Here is a 17801-nt window from a genome sequence, read left to right on the forward strand (position 1 = left end):
AAAACGCTACTGGCTGAATTCTGCGGTTGTTTTGCTGCTGTTCCAAAAAAGCTGATGGCTGAGATTATTTGACACCAAAACGCTGATGTGGACACGTTCTTGCGGGCTAAAATCTGCTGGTCTTTAGGGCTGAAAACTGCAGGTCTTTAGGGCTGAAAACCGATGGTCTTCATCTGCTGAAAATCGCCATGCAATGGGAAGGCGATCTGTGGTTCTGGGAACGATAGGGATGAGAAGGTCTGGCGATGAGATCTTGCTGCAAAACGCTAGTGCTGAGGGCTTCTTGGCGATGGGTATCTGCTGAGGAAAGTGCCAAGCTGATGTTGATGAAAAACGCTAGGAGATGGGGGATCTTGCTTGGAGGAGAAACGCCACCAAGGTTCTTGCTAAGAAGTTGCATGTTGAGCACTGGTGCTCCTGCTACCTCTTCTGCCAATTAGTGCTAGTTTAGGTTTGCTTATATACAAACTTACTCAATTTGCCCTACCTACTTTCCAACAAAAGTCACTTAAAAATAATAAGTGAAAAATGTCAAAAGACTGACTGGACTGACTGAACCCTTGTCGTCCTGTAGCTTGTCCACGGACACAAAGGGTTGGATGTGTCACGTGACATTGAGGATAAGGCAAAGGCTCTGACTTTCCTCCAACAGTTATTATACAGCTTATGCAGGGGGGGAATTTTACAGAGACCTGCAAAGTTAGAAAAGCTGCCACTTTCTTGAAAGGCAATGCGCTTACATGGTGGATGACATTGTTGATGCAAGGACAGGCACCCACCACATGGGTATACCTCAACCAAATGTTTGCATCTACGTGGCTATCAAATGAATTTGAAGCGGATGTCGTGACGGATTGGCACCAACTCACTGCGGCTACTTGCAAGAGCCTATAGGAGTACAATCGGAGGTTTTGCACACTGGTCTTGCCTTGTTGAAGGGAGAGGACGGTGGGTTTCCAGGCAACGTCAGCAAAAGAAAAATTCAGCAAAGAAGCCCGTTATGAAAGTGTCTCCAGAAGCATACCAAAGGACAGAAAAGGCAAACAAAGGCAAGGACTCAGCCAAGACGTCTGAAGGACATGCCAAGAAAAAGAAAAGAAAGCCTTTTGTGCGCAAGTCATTAGAGGAGAAGAAGGCTTTAATGGGTGAGAACAAATGCTTTATATGCGAGCAGCCTGGCCATTTTGCTGCAGATTGTCCCAAGAGGAGGAGGCCAGCTGACTCAGAGGACAAAGAGGACAGGAAAGGCAAGAAGCCTAAACCCACGGCAAGTCTAGTGCCAGATATGGTGGGTGATAGGCCAAGTTCAAATGCCAGTGAGTTATGCAGAGCATGGGGTAAAGTTAGAGACCAGACAACACTTATCTTTTTTGATCCAGGTGCTAAAGCAAACTTTATCTCACCAGAGTTGGCCATCAAGCTGGGCAAAGCTTAAGAGGTGGGTACACAGCAGAGGCAGGGTTGGCATGTCCTAGCCACTCAAAGTGTGTTATGCCTATCATTGGAAAGCTACATCTGCATATCCAATCATATGTGGACACAGAAGAATTTTACATCATGCCACTGGAAGGGTGTGACGTGCTGTTAGGAATCCCGTAGATGTTTCGTATACATGGAGTGTTGGATGTCTTCAACAAAAAGATCACCCTTTAGCATAAGGGCAAAACTCACATCCTTGATGTAAAGCTTAAAGGGAAGTCTGTCCCTATTGTATCTGCTTCGACTATCACTTCTGTAATTAAGAATCGTCTTTCAGCGTACTCGATTTTTGCACGTGATGTTTCAAATAATTGTTAGTCAAATTTATCTCTGGTAGATAAAGAAAGGTCAACATTTTTGCCAGACTTTAATGACTGTTTTTCCGACTCATTACCATCTCGGTTACCGCCGGAGAGGCCTGAGGATCATGCGATAGATTTGGTGCCAGGTTGTAGCCCACCAAATAGGCCTCCCTATAGGGTTAGTGCAGCTCAGCAGAAAGAGATTATGGGCCAAGTAGAGGCACCGGTCTTTGGGGCCTAAAGGGTGTCGCTGTCTGCTTGGGAGCGCTCTAGCTACCAAGCCATGGTTTGTGTGAAGTGTTAATTCAGGTTTATTTGTGAAGTTTTCCTTTGTGTCGTAAAGTCAAGTAAAGTTTATCAAGTAAAGAATCGAGTAAAAGCTAAAGTCTACCGCCCAACGGGCCGGTTTCATGATGCCAAGCCGTGATGAGATCTTCTTCATATTCGTATGTTATCCAAGCTGAAGTGAAAATACCCACTTTGTAGGTGCTTCTCTGTGTAACAACAAAGTAGACCACCATGTATGTGCATTTCCTTTCAAGTAAGATGCCGCCCTTCGCACCTTGGAGCGTTCCGAGAACCAACATTCAGAGAAGGCGACGTCAAACTGCTGTATAAATTCAAGGGCTCAATGGGTGTCCTCATAGACCGAAAACGTGTCGTCGCTTGCAAAAACGCAGGTGGCAAAGCATACCGTCACGATGGAAGTTGTCCAGAAGATGGCGCCACCCCCTCTTGCAGGCACATTTGCAGAAACGCTAGCTAATCTTTTTGCAAAAACACTGGCTGTGCCGATCCCGCCCTTGGGAGGAGAACCTGTTGCTGAAGGTAATGCGCAACATCCAGAGAAGGCAACGTCAAACTGCTGTATAAATTAAAGGGCTCAATGGGTGTCCTCGTAGACCGAAAACGTGTCGTTGCTTGCAAAAACGCAGGTGGCAAAGCATACCGTCGCGATGGAAGTTGTCCAGAAGATGGCGCCACCCGCTCTTGCATGCAGATTTGCAGAAATGCTGGCTAATCTTTTTGCAAAATCGTTGGCTGTGTTGATCCCGTCCTTGGGAGGAGAACCTGTTGTTGAAGGTGATGCGCCTCAAACTCTAGCAACTGATACCATGTGAGAGTACGCGTGTGCGGAAGCGTGAGAGAGAGAGAGAGAGAGAGAGAGAGAGAGAGAGAGAGAGAGAGAGAGAGAGAGAGAGAAAACCACAAACGCAAGATATGGTGAAGAGGGGGCGATCAGTCCCCTCATGACTACCATGAGCAGAAGACCCAATACACAACAACCAGATGATGGAAGTGGGTACCCCCCTGGCTCCATAAATAGGTGCCCAAGGGGAGGTAGGGCAATGCCAGATAAAATCCCCCACGACCCAACAAGAAAAGAAATATATACGAGGGCGCCCAAACAAGGTGGGCGGTCGGCGCCAAACTCGGTCGGCCAGACCAGGTACAACCTAGATTATGGGTGGCCAGCCTGGAGACATACTAGCCGTACAAGTATGCCCTAGACCTATGTAAAGCAGCAGAGTGGTGTAAGTCTAACATTCAAGTGATTCGCATATTTCGGGTCTCTAGAATACTTGATCAATCTTTTCACACACGTGTCAACCTACAGTTGATGCTTGTACTCTACTTTGGCAAAATTCCCCGCCAGAAATTTGCCTAAGTCTCCATTGGTGTCTTCAATTACACGATGGGTTTCAGCTTTTCTTCATCTCCTTCTAGGGAGGTGCCGTCTCTATCAAATTCTCCACGAGAACATGTGTGTGCTGCAGAAAGAATCAGATCCTCCATAATAAAAAATTTGTTATGAGCTTTGATACCATTGTCACAACCTTAAACACTCCAAGCGAGAAATCAATAGCAACACACGAACAAAAACTGCAAAACCACTGAACTTGATTGAGAGAGAGAGAGAGAGAGAGGGGGAGTGTCACCAGCGTGTGACTACTATCTATCCTTTTTGTTGATTTCTTTCTTATTATCTATTTACTTTCACTTTTTGGAAACACCCCTTGGGAAATCTAACTGCCCTGCATTGCATAGCTAGGGTGGAACTGTCCAGAGGGAGTCCAGGCCTGAGGGCAAAAGAGCACTAAGGTTGGACAAGGACTATGGTTAGCCAAGTGGGGTCATTGACTAGCCAAAGTGGAATCCTTTGCTACAGAGGCTACATTTCAGTTCTTGATGTGGCCACAGTGTACAAAGAGGGTCGGATGACCTAGAAAGATACAATGGCAGCATCTGCTAAAATTTAGGGAACTGCTATTTTGGGACTTGAAAATGTGTTGGCGTCATTACCTCCGGGATGACAAAGGGAACATTTTCTTACTCTGCCGTGAAGTCCACTGGGCAACCGGTTGGGATATTTTTAGGCGGCAACCCCGAAACGGGAAAATGCTTGTAAATGTGCCAAGTGGCACATTTTGGTGCCCTTGCCTCATGCAACAAGAAGTGGCGCTGAATTTGAAGAGGGGAGAGCCTCATTTTCAGATTTGTCACAGGTTAAAAGCTATGGAGTGCTTGCTTTCCCTCCTATGTACAGTGCGGTGCCAGGCGTGATGCCCTGCACGCTACGCACTGCCCTCTCTCTCCCCTTTGGCAGTATGTTATGCCCCTCTAGTGGGCTCTTCATTTGACCAATGTACAGTTGTGTGGGTTCATGCGCGATTGCCGAGGCAAGAGCCTCTTGCACAGGTATTGGATTAGCTAGCGGCTAATCCCCCCGCAGGTACAGGTGAATTCGGAGAGGTTTCACGCCAGAAATCTCGTCCGATTCAAAGGGCAAGTAGCCCTACAGGTGCAGGAGCTCGAGGACTTGCTACGGATGCGACCGGCACGCAAAACGGAGCCCAAAACAGTGAATTACAGCCTGCTGTGTATTTTTGCAGGTTTAGGGTTTTGGCCCTAAACGGACCCTAATACCCCCAGGAGGTTCGGGGACGCAAGGGGACCGCTGTACAGGTGATCTGACGCATTTTCAGGGCTGAAAACAGAGAATTCAGCGTCCTGCAGATTCTCGCCAGGTTTTGCAAAGTGCCCGTATGCGTCGGGAAAGTCGGCCAATGCGTGGGAATACTGACTGTGAAGGGTTCTAGTACAGTTATGCTGCCGAAATCGGGCTGGAACAGTGGAAATTCAGCCGAGTATGTGCGGGGCAGCTTGTAGGGAACCACAGCGTTTATTCCCTCTTTTGAACAATAAAGAAATACCGAAAGGGGTGCCTAAGTTAGGGGCCACTCTGGTGTCCGTCTACTCATACAGGTGCAATCTAGCAGCCTGTATCCCTCTCCCCTTTGTTGTGTCTTGAAAGTACAGGTAAAATAGACGACTAATAATGGGTGAAAGCTAAATCAAGCTTTAAAGTAAAGTCTACCGCCCTTTTTGGATTGAACAGGCCGGTTTCATGGTTCCATCGACGGGATTAAATCACTTTTTCCCATAGAAGTGAGCCTTGGTCAGTTTTGGGCTTGAAGACACGGGGGATCATAGACCAGACACAGGGAATTGCAATTATGGCTGACAGACCAGATGATGTGACTGAAGAGGTATCCTCTTCGCAGGGTCAACAGACACATGAAGTGGGTGAGTCCTCAAGACCACCACAGACGGATGATGATATATTCAGGACCCAGTTGGCTACCGCTGTGGCTATGTTCACACAAGTAATGCAGAACCCGAGGTTTTTAGCCTTTCTGCAACCTCCTGTTCCGTCTCAACAAGTTGGGTCACTGGATCATATTCAAAAGCCTGTTAAGGCTCGAGCACAGGTGATTCATACCGCACAGTCAATGGAAACACCTGCACACTTGACGGAGAACATGCAGTCTCCACAACCTATGCCTAAGGTGCAAGAACAGGTGGCTGAGATGCCAGTATTTCAAGCTGTACCAGTTCAGCCCGCCACCTTTCAGCAGCTCATAGCTGGTTCTAATGGGCAGGGAAGCAACCTACAGGCTATGCAACAGGTCTTCCCACCACCTTCAGTACACCCTGGCTATTTTGGAGGTGGATCCGTATTCCAGAGCATGGCTAGTCATGCACCTGGAAATCAGTTTTACACGCCAGGAACAGTGTTTGGGGGTGCTCAAACGATGATGCCTAACCCCATGTATGGTGTCACGGGCATGCTACCAGGGTTTCAGAGCACTCAGGGCCAATTTGGGATGCCACAAGCAAATTTTGGTATGGCTGGAATTACAAATCAGCAGCCAAATATGGCATTTCCAGGTCAAGTTAATAGCGGCCAAGGAACACAGATGAACCCTAATAGTGTTCCCATGTTTCAGTCACTTCCATATGACAATTTAACGCCGCTGGAGAGGCCAACTCCGTACAAAGAAGGTGGCAAAGGTGTGTCATTCACGACCTTTACAGGGTTTGATGACAGGAAGAAGGCTCTCTCATTCCTCCAGCAGTTTGACAAGGCCTATGCAGGGGGAAACTTTACAGAGGCTTCAAAGGTCCGCAAGGCAGCCACTTTTTTGACAAGGAATGCGGGACAATGGTGGACAACTTTATTGCTTCAAGGGCAAGCTCCGTCCACATGGATTTACTTCAAGCAGATTTTTGCAGCAGCATGGTTATCTGATGACTTTGAAGCAGATGTCATGACAGAATGGCACCAGCTAAATGCTGCCACTTGCAGAAATCTGGATGATTACAATCGGAAGTTTTGGAAAGCTCTACTTCCAGTAACTTCCTATAGGTTTGTGCCATTGACAAAACAGATTGAAAAATATTGTTGTGGCCTACCCAAAGGATTGAGAAAATACTGCACGAAGACAAAAGTCACTACTTTGACGCAGCTCATCGAGGTAGCAAACACTGGCAATGGTTTGCTCAAGGGAGAAGATTGTGAATTTAACACTCGCGTCAAGGCAGGATCAGGCAAGAAAAATTCAGCCAAGAAGCACGTTCACAATGAGGCTCCTAAAGGGACTCAGGAGTTAGCCAACGCAGGGAAAGATAAAGCTACGGCTGAATCAGAAAAAGGACCAACAAAGAAATGGAAAAGACGTTTTCCTCGCAAGTCAGAAGAGCAAAAGAAGGTCCTAAGGACAGAGAACAAATGCTTTATATGTGAGCAGCCTTGCCACATTGCTTACAACTGTCCTACAAAGAAAAGGCCAGCTGATTCTGATGACAAGGAAGACAAGAAAGGAAAGAAGCCCATGGCTGGTCTAGTGCCAGATATGGTGGGCGATAAGCCAAATTCAGATGCAAGTGAGCTTTGCAGAGCATGGGGAAAGGTCAGGGATCAAACAGTGCTTATCTTCTTTGATCCAGGTGCCAAAGCCAACTTTATTTCCCCAGAATTGGCTTCAAAGTTGGGAATCGGACCTGAAGAGATGGGGTATACAACAGAGGCAGGTTTGGCATGTCCTAGCCATACAGAGGCTGTGACACCCATCATTGGAAAGTTGCGTCTACATATCCAGTCCTATGTAGATGCTGAAGAATTTTACATCATGCCACTGGACGGATGTGATGTGTTGTTAGGTATTCCTTGGTTATTTCGTGTACAGGGAATCATGGATGCCTACAACAAAAAGATCACTATACAGAGCAGGGGAAAGACTCACATTCTGGATGTAAAGCTTAAAGGGGAGTCTATTCCTACTGTATCAGCTTCTGCTATTACTTCTGTAATGAAAAAGCATCTTTCTGCGTACTTGGTTTTTGCACGTGAAGTGTCAGATTGTGATGAATCAAATTTATCTGTGTTAGATAAAGAAAGGTCAATGTTTTTACAACAGTACAGTGACTGTTTTTCCGATTCATTACCGTCTCAATTACCGCCAGAGAGACCCGAGGACCATGCGATAGATTTGGTGCCAGGCAGTAGCCCACCAAATAAGCCTCCGTACAGGGTTAGTGCGGCTCAGCAGAAAGAGATAATGGGCCAAGTACAGGAGCTGTTAGAAAAGGGGCTGATTCAGCCCAGTTCATCTCCATTCTGTTCTCCAGTGTTGTTGGTGCAAAAAAAGGATGGCTCATGGCGTATGTGCATCGACTACCGTGCACTGAACAAGAATACCATCAAGAATAGGTTCCCTATACCTAGAATTGATGATATTATGGACAAATTAGAAGGAGCAGCTATGTTTAGCAGGATAGATCTAAAGAGTGGGTACCATCAGATCCGCATTAGATCAGAGGATGTGCACAAGACTGCTTTTAGAACGACGTTTGGCCTTTACGAATTTTTAGTGATGCCCTTTGGTCTCACAAATGCTCCTGCTACGTTCAATAGGATGATGGACAGAATTTTCCGTCCACACCAGCAGTTTGTTGGTACATTCTTTGATGACATGATAGTCTACTCAAAGAATGAAGAGGAGCATAGGCATCACTTGGCCATTGTGTTCAAAGAGCTACGCAGTCATAGGTTGCTCATCAATGCAAAGAAAAGTGAGTTTTTTCTGGAAGAGATTCACTTTCTGGGACACATTGTCTCAAAGGATGGTGTCAGAATGGATCCTGCAAAAGTTGAAGCGATCAAGTCATGGCCAAATTTGAAGACGATGCATGATGTCCGAAGCTTTTTGGGACTATGCTCCTATTACAGAAGGTTTATCCGAAATTTCGCTGAGATTGCTTCACCTTTACATGCTCTTCAAAAGAAGGCAGTCACCTTTAGATGGACACAAAAAGAGATTTCAGCTTTTAATCTCTTAAAGGAAAAGATGACTTCAGATCCAGTCATTGTGTTGCCAGATCTTAGGAAGTCATTTGTGGTCCAGTGTGATGCCTGCGGTAGTAGCATTGGTGCAGTGCTAATGCAAGATGGCAGGGTAGTAGCCTATGAGAGCAGAATTTTGCAAGGGCCAGAGATGACCATGCAGGTCTATGAGAAAGAGTTACTGGCTGTGATTCATGCGCTCTTAAGTTGGAAACACTACCTGCTAGGTGCAGATTTCGTTGTCCAAACGGATCATCAGACCTTGCGATACTTCTTGACACAAACAAAGTTATCTGAGAAGCATATGCGATGGGCAAATATCTTGTCCATGTTCCATTTTCAGATTGTGCATGTGGAAGGCAAGAAGAACGTTGTGGCTGATGCCTTGTCAAGGAAGCCACAAATTTCAGCTGTGTCGATTCCTTATCATCATGAACTTGATGATATGAGAGAACAGTATGCAAATGATGAAGATTTTGCAAGGGTCTTCGAGCAACTAATGGATGGACAACGTCATGAACACTATCTTCTCAAAGATGGGTTCATGATGATGCATGGCAGATTGTGTGTCACAAAGCCATTGCGACGCAAAGTTATGGAAGAGAGTCATGTCCCACCGTATGCAGGGCATCGTGGTATCGATGCTACAGTTAAAGCGGTTGAGACATTCTTCTATTAGCCTACATTGAGAAGGAATCTGGATGCCTTTGTGCGAGAATGCCTAATATGCCAAAAGGTCAAGTTTGACAGGCAAAAGGCACCAGGGTTATTGCAACCACTACCTATTCCAGATAAAGCATGGGAAAGTATTGCTATGGATTTTATCTTCGATCTTCCGAGAACGCAGACAGGAAACGATGGTATTTGGACCATTATTTGTAGATTCAGCAAACAGGCTCATTTTATTCCTGTCAGGAAGAAGATAAAGCCAGATCAGATGGCACGCTTGTTTATGAGCAATATTTTCAAGTATCATGGCATGCCACAGTCGATTGTTAGCGACCGTGATCCACGCATGACAAGTTTGTTCTAGAGAGGCTTGTTTGAGAATATGGGCACTACGCTCAAATTCTCTTCGTCATTTCATCCTCAAACAGATGGGCAGTCAGAAGAGGCAAATTCTACTGTCCTAGATCTGCTGAAGTGCTATGTGTCAGAGCATAAAGGAAAGTGGGAGCAGTATTTGCCATTGGTGGAATATGCATACAATAATACAGTGCATTCATCAACTGGCAAGGCACCCTTTGAGATAGTTGAAGGTGGCAAGAAAGTTCCTCCCATACTACATACAAAGGACAAGATATTTGAAGCAGATAAGTATGTTCAGGACATGGATGAAATGTACAAGAAGGTCAAAGTGGCCTTAGAAAGGACTCAGGCAAAGCAAAAGAAAGCAGCTGATCGTCACCGTCGTGAAGTGGTATATTCACTTGGTGATTGGGTGCTTTTACGCTTTGAAAAGGCAAGGTTAAAGAAGATGAAGGGCAAGGAAAGACTGTTTCCAAAGCTCAGCATGCGTTACTATGGGCCTTTTCAAGTATGCGACATAATCAGTGATGTTGCATATAGGCTGAAATTGCCTGACAGTTGGAAGATTCACAATGCATTTCATGTGAGTCTTCTCAGACCCTATGTGGGTGATGTGCCAGAAGATATGCCAGCTGAAGATCAGCTGGAAGTCGAGGAACTTGACGAGATCTTGGTCCCGGAACAGATTTTGGCACACAAAGAAAGGAAAGTGAAAGGCAAGGTTGCTAGGCGTTCCTTGGTAAAGTTCAGAAACTATCCACCAATGGATGCTAAGTGGATGGAAGAAGGTGAACTTGCAGAGTCACCAACTGTGTTATCACTTTACCTGGAAACCTTCGATTTGCAACCTACCTTGACCCCTTGAGTTTCAAAGCTACATGGATTTGTCAGTGTGACAATGGCTTCTGAAACAAATGATGTACATGGTATTTAAAGTGAGCTCAAATCAAATATCTGTTACATGAATGTTAGAGCTGTACAGATTGTCAGTTTGGCAATTGCTCTTATGGAATGTCCAAAAGTTTGGTTAGTGCTATAGAAGTGAGTATTTCTTGTCAGTTTGTCAAGGATACAGTGATTGCTTCTATTGAAGAGTACATGTGTAACTGCATTCTTAAACTGTCGGTTTGGGTATGCTCGAAAGTGTTACGGGATCCAACGTGTACTATAAGACAGTGGCAAAATGTGCAGCTACCATTTTGTCATTGGAAAGTTAGAGACTCAAAGCAATGGCAGAGTGCGAAGCTACCACTATGTCATTGGGACAGGGTCCACACGCAGGCAATACATGAGTCGACAAGGTGTTGAATACACCAGGGTTGACAATGAGCATGTATTTGTCGTATATGTGTCGACAGGTGTTGAATACATCAGTGTTGACAATAAGCATGTACGACATAGATGCAAACGAGGACGTTTGCGATCTCAAGAGAGGGGTATACCACCAGCGTGTGACTACTATCTATCCTTTTTGTTGATTTCTTTCTTATTATCTATTTACTTTCACTTTTTGGAAACACCCCTCGGGAAATCTAACTGCCCTGCATTGCATAGCTAGTGTGGAGCTGTCCAGAGGGAGTCCACGCCTAAGGGCAAAAGAGCACTAAGGTTGGACAAGGACTATGGTTAGCCAAGTTGGGTCATTGACTAGCCAAAGTGGAATCCTTTGCTACAGAGGCTACATTTCAGTTCTTGATGTGGCCGCAGTGTACAAAGAGGGTCGAATGACCTAGAAAGATACAATGGCAGCATCTGCTAAAATTTAGGGAACTGCTATTTTGGGACCTGAAAATGTGTTGGCGTCATTACCTCCGGAATGACAAAGGGAACATTTTCTTACTCTGCCGTGAAGTCAACTGGGCAACCGGTTGGGATATTTTTAGGCGGCAACCCCGAAATGGGAAAATGCTTGTAAATGTGCCAAGTGGCACATTCTGGTGCACTTGCCTCATGCAACAAGAAGTGGCGCTGAATTTGAAGAGGGGAGAGCCTCATTTTCAGATTTGTCACAGGTTAAGAGCTATGGAGTGCTTGCTTTCCCTCCTATGTACAGTGCGGTGCCAGGAGTGATGCCCTGCACGCTACGCACTGCCCTCTCTCTCCCCTTTGGCAGTATGTTATGCCCCTCTAGTGGGCTCTTCATTTGACCAATGTAGGTTCATGCGCGATTGCCGAGGCAAGAGCCTCTTGCACAGGTACTGGATTAGCTAGCGGCTAATCCCCCCGCAGGTACAGGTGAATTCGGAGAGGTTTCACGCCAGAAATCTCGTCCGATTCAAAGGGCAAGTAGCCCTACAGGTGCGGGAGCTCGAGGACTTGCTACGGATGCGACCGGCACGCGAAACGGAGCCCAAAACAGTGAATTACAGCCTGCTGTGTATTTTTGCAGGTTTAGGGTTTTGGCCCTAAACGGACCCTAATACCCCCAGGAGGTTCGGGGACGCAAGGGGACCGCTGTACAGGTGATCTGACGCATTTTCAGGGCTGAAAACAGAGAATTCAGCGTCCTGCAGATTCTCGCCAGGTTTTGCAAAGTGCCCGTATGCGTCGGGAAAGTCGGCCAATGTGTGGGAATACTGACTGTGAAGGGTTCTAGTACAGTTATGCTGCCGAAATCGGGCTGGAACAGTGGAAATTCAGCCGAGTTTGTGCGGGGCAGCTTGTAGGGAGCCACAGCGTTTATTCCCTCTTTTGAACAATAAAGAAATACCGAAAGGGGCGCCTAAGTTAGGGGCCAATCTGGTGTCCGTCTACTCATACAGGTGCAATCTAGCAGCCTGTATCCCTCTCCCCTTTGTTGTGTCTTGAAAGTACAGGTAAAATAGACGACTAATAATGGGTGAAAGCTAAATCAAGGTTTAAAGTAAAGTCTACCGCCCTTTTTGGATTGAACAGGCCGGTTTCAGGGAGAGTCGACACGGCACGACGGAGTTCCAAGCTAAGACGCATTGGCCGCAAAGACTGACGCCCCTTCCGGTATTTCTTTATTATTATGCTCGCAAAGTACAACTCTCGAGGGTCCAACCCTCTTCGAGACTGCATCCAGATGCTCTCCAAAAGTGACCCTCTGGGCACTTACAAACTTACAAGGTGTGCCTAAAAGCAGAGCCCCAAAAGCACTTAATCTAAAAGCACTGCACCCAAAAGCATATGCCTTCAAAAAGCTCACGTGGAAATTGCCAAAAAGCCAGCAGTGCAAAACACTGAAATCCGTACACCCTGCCACATCAGCACTTGCAATGCAAATCACAGAATTTCATACAACTGCCACGTGGCGTCAATGCGTTTTATGGAAATCAGTCTTAGCGTTCAAGCTTTTGATAATTGGGTTTTAGGCCCCTCGGCCGGTGCTCCATGAGTTGGGTAGGGTTAGGATTATTTGAAATCCCTAACCCCCTTCAGTTTAGGCGCTCCTGGAGGCCTGGGATATTTTATCCCAATCTCCCCCTTCTCTCCCTATTTACTAGGTCGTGGAGCTTGGAGGTTGGGTCGGGCAGTCAAGGGTAGGACCTATATATGGAGTATGGGGGGTCACCTCCAAAGGCATGCATTCAGCCCCAGTGTGGGGGCACCCTCTCATAGGCATCCCAAGGGGCAGCAAGTGGAGGCCATCGGCAGGCAGCCCTAGCGTTTTCCACCATGCAGCCGTAGCGTTTTCCACCATGCAATCCGAGCATTTTTGCCTGGCAGCCTCAGCGTTTTTGGTGGGCAACCACGGCGGGGTTTGCTGACGATGACGGGCTTCTTGTGGAGATGGTCCTTTGCTAGGAGAGATGGGCAGCAGATCTTCCCCTTGGAGTTATCCCCTCAGGGCAGCCCACCCCGTGGGCATCTCAGTCAGAGCATAGCACCATCTTTGTGTGCCGGCCTAGGAGAGCAAAGATCCACTTCTATCTTTCTCTCCAGTTCTTCCTTGATGCCAGGAGGTGGATCAATGTTCGGGTTGTCGCCCATGTGGTCGTCATGTCAGTGGTCTCATGTGTAGAAGTAGTTGGCAATGTCAGTAGCAGTCACAGTTGTGTGCACCTCGGGTCTATCCAGTTGGCATGTCAGTTCTATGTCGGACCACCCTTGGTCACTTGTATGAACAGATTGTTATCAGCAGGGAGAGCCTTTCCCAGATCTCTCTCTCTCTCTCTCTCTCTCTCTCTCTCTCTCTCTCTCTCTCTCTCTCAGATGTCCCGTCTCTTTCTACCTTAGTTGTCTCTCTTCTCCACAAGTGTGCCTTGTTCATGTGTTTGGCATTGCAAGTGTTCTAGATCGAAATCGAGGTGCCCACCGGATCACGAGCCAGTTCGTGTCTTCATTGCATCTTCCGCTGCAACCTTTGACATGGTATCAGAGCCCTATCATCCTATGGTGATACGGCCACCTAAATGCCAGGATTTGGCTGATCCAGTGCGGTTTTGGACATGATTGAGAAAGAAGAAGCTTGCTGTTTTTTCCTGGGTTTGGGGCATATTTGAGTATGTGGAGGCCTTGGATCCTCGTCTACGACTTCCCCATCTTTACCCTTGCTTACCCCGACCTCTCTTCACCGAGGGGAACCCGATGGAGGCTTCAAGATGTGCACAAGTGCTGGATTGCTTTGGTTTTCCCAAATAGAGTCGTGTTACCGTGCCTTCCCACAAGGGGAGCAAGCATGAGGTTGTTGGATCCAGAGGGGGGAGCTAATCATTTCCAGCTTCTTCTACAGACAGAAGTGTGTAGACAACAGTAGGATCTTCTCCCTCACTTCTGGAGGAGGTTTCTATGGCTGTGTTTTATTCAAGGAGATGGATTGGCAGGTTTGTTGTGCCTTCTGCAAAAGCACGTCTTTCATGGAATTGTTGACGGAGGTACCTATCCAATGGGTAGCAGGTTGATGATTCAATTGCACTCTTGTACCAAATTGTGGATTATGGATGACAGAGGGGGATCTCTTTCCTTCTTGCAAGGAGAGGATGTTCTTTGATTTTACACTTGTCCATCTAAGGATGGAAGTCTGAATTCCGGCTTCAATTGATTGGTATGCAGCAGTTTAGATGCATGTTACAATGCATGTGTTGGAGTTGGCTTTAACACGCAGAGGGGGATACTTATATCTCCAGAACCACTTCTTGTTTGATCAACCGACTTCTTTGGATGAGGTTTAGAGGTGAAGCATGTGGTGCCAGACCCTTAGCCAACAATGACAGCAATTTGAGGAGGCTTTGTTGGAGTGTGGACTTTTCCTTCCTCCATATTCTCTCCTTCCCCGGTGGTCCTACAGATTTGGTCACTTCTTTTGTGAGCTTGTCAGTACCACTTGTGGCACAGCTTCCGATCTCTTGTGAGCTTGTTAGCACCACTTTTGGGACAAGTTTGCAACCTTCTATGGGTAGTTTTTTTATGTTCAACAACAGATTTGTTAAGATCCTTTGAATGACACGTTTGCACGTATGTCAACAGTTGGTGGGGACATCTAGTTCCTACTCCCGCAGTCAGCAACGTTCAGATGCCTCTTCGATACATCTTGGGGCAGCTCTTCAGGTGCAAATCTGGCCAAGGCTGGCTAGTATAGCAGGTTCTCTACCCTTGTAGTTCTTTGCCCAGCTTTCTGGCATGTTATAGATCAGCCCCAACGTCCTTCACGGGCTTGTTCCTCGAGCCGGTTCCTTTACTCTTACCTTGAGTATTGGAGCCATGTTGTGTATTGGATATTGATTGCACAGTTCAATTGTAGGTATATTCTTCTCAACACAAGTACAACGGACAGTTTTGATGAAGATTTTGTTACAACAATGGGAGTATATGTGCTATTCCGAGTCTGTCTACAGTTTGGCATATTATAATGGATTGTACCTACACATTTGATCTTGGGAGATGCAGAGGAGTGGCGGACATTTGGTTTGATCTTAGGGAGCTTGCTTGAGTAGCTAGGTCTTGTTAGACCTCGACGGCTTCTTTGGCAAACATGAGCCTTGAGTACGACCTGAGGTCTTCCTATTCTTAGCAGGCCAAGTTTATCGATGGTGTAATTTTCTTTGAGTCTCGAGTTCCATGAGATCCAGGCTTTGCTATTTAGTTACAAAGGAAGCAATTTTACTCCAAGTTATCTCAGTTTTCTTTTTGGTGGTATTCATCTCCTTTCCTAGCATTGAGCAGGAGGGGGACTTCCTATCTTGGGGGAGTTCTCAGCTTTAGCTTTGGAGCTTTCACTGACAGTGTTTGCTCAATTAGGATTTGTAAAGGAGACTCTATAGATTGAGCAAAATCAAGCAAATTCATCTTTTTTGGCCTCTTTTTCTCAAGAGAAATTGAGTGGTGTGCGGGAAGCTCAAATGAACTCCAACCGTAGAGGTCAAGAGCTCAAATGAAAGATGGAGCAAAGGAGATCCTTGTGGACAAAGTCAAGAGCTAAGCTCACAAGAAAATCCACACTAGATGCAAATACAAACACTAATTAAACTTGAGCACAAACCTAATGCAACTTAATTAACTAGCAAAGAAGCTCTAATCTCTCCCATTTAACACTTAACCCTCTTGATGTGAGTAGCAGCCCATGGATATGCTCACAATCAAAAATCCAAGAGCTAATTAAAGGCTTACTTTAAGAGAGGGGGGTGAAATTGAATAACAACCAAGTGTGTTAGAGTGTATATACACAAAGTCTAACGTAGAGAGAGGATAAATTAAGATCAAGATAAGTGATTAGGAGGTGCTAATCACCATTATAGCTCTGATACCACCTGATAGAGCTAGGATGGATTAATAAGTGTAGCTGTGTGTGTGTGTGTGTGTGTGTGTGTGTGTGTGTGTGTGTACTCAAAGAGAAAGGACTCAATGTAAACTCACAGTAATCACTAGATTATGCATTAGAAAAGAGAGATTACAAGCCTCTTATATAAGCACGCATAGGGGGTGACATCATGGATACATCATGAGGTGTACATCATCATTCGAGGTGGAAAGTAACCACATGCTATCACATGACGTATGCCATATAAGCTTCCACATAGGGTGTTCACACACACAAGGTGCAACAAAGCTCACACCCAACAAAAAGGCCTACAAGAAGACAAAACAAAGGAAACACAAATCAGCTGACGCGCAAGTTGCACAGAGCACAGTCGGCAACCAGGAAAGGGGGGGAGGGAGGTTTGTTTCAAATTGCTATCGAAGGCCTGGAACAACGAGTAGCACTCTCCCTCATCTACATTGCTTTACCTTGTGCACCCTCACAAAGAGGACATCCCTAGCCAATCCTCTCAAATGTGTGAATGGCTATGATAAGCAGTTAAGCTATCATTATATTTGGGTTTCGAACAAAACACAAAGAAATTAAGTCCACTAATTTGATTGCATGTCAATTTTAAATTGAGGTGACATCAATTTTGCAGTACCAGAGGGGTGCCGTTGCCGCAATTGTGATTGAGGTAAGACATCTGACTTTGCATTTTCATAACCACCTGGATTATCCTTGTGAGGACTTTGCAAAGCAAACTGAAATTCTTGTTGAGAAATACATTCTTGCTCACATTCCTCAACGTGACCTTGCAGCAATGATTTTCAATACCAGGATAAGACTGCTGAAGATGCGTGGAGAGCAACACTGTAACAAGCAATGCAAATCTACCTTTATCGATGACCAACTCATCCGTTCTGGAGACGGAGACTAGAGTAGATGCTGTGCATGGCTTGAGGCTGAAAAGAGCTTGATCGATGCGCGAGGGTCCCATAGAGTAGCGGGCAGATGCAATCTCCATCCATCCCTATTTAGTATCACATCCTTTACAAAACATAATGATGTAGCAGAGCATGGTCTGCTGGACATGATATCGGTAGAGTACCTGGGAGAGGGACTTCGCAAGGGAGTCCCTGCAAGAGAGGAGGTGATCCATGGCATCCAGAAGGCGGAGCATCTGTGCGTCTTCGTGGGCTTCTTGCACTTCACTGACACACGACGACGTGGATGTCGAGTCGGCTTCACCACTCTTCTCTTCAACTCTCCCAGAGCCGTCATCGGCAGCGTCCTTCGCCTGCTCCATTTCGAAATTTTCGAAATTTGAAAGTCCAAGTTGAATTGCGTTAGTTGTTTTTTATCAGATTAATTTGGTCCTTTGTCACTTACATGGCAGATTGCTGAGGCTGACGTGGCAATCAATCAGCGGCTTGGGAGCTCACAAGTAAGAACACGCCGATCTAAAAGTTCCATGAGCAGGGCGTCGTTGACGGCCTTATCGGCAGCACAAACATTTCCATGTGATGATGGTACAGCTAAATTGTGTCGACCATTGAAGGTGACAGACAGGTACAGATGAGCTAGCAGGTGCATGGCAGAG

General features: G+C 46.1%; 1 protein-coding gene across 1 annotated transcript in view; it reads right to left on the reverse strand.

Moving 5' to 3' along the window:
- Positions 1-17536, reverse strand: part of LOC147447748 (uncharacterized) — a 34184-nt gene extending 16648 nt beyond the window's left edge. Inside the window, exons 1-3 of the mRNA XM_086523459.1 lie at positions 17310-17536; positions 17096-17231; positions 16863-17012 (exon numbers count right to left, since the gene is read on the reverse strand). Of these exons, the coding sequence (XP_086379585.1) occupies positions 16863-17012; positions 17096-17231; positions 17310-17507 (484 nt within the window). The 5' untranslated portion in view covers positions 17508-17536. The remainder of the gene's footprint in view (positions 1-16862; positions 17013-17095; positions 17232-17309) is intronic.
- Positions 17537-17801: the final 265 nt, after the last annotated feature.

The sequence above is a fragment of the Adiantum capillus-veneris genome, chromosome 11 (genome assembly GCF_014529385.1).
Source record: "Adiantum capillus-veneris isolate H3 chromosome 11, ASM1452938v2, whole genome shotgun sequence".
Taxonomy (NCBI): domain Eukaryota; kingdom Viridiplantae; phylum Streptophyta; class Polypodiopsida; order Polypodiales; family Pteridaceae; genus Adiantum; species Adiantum capillus-veneris.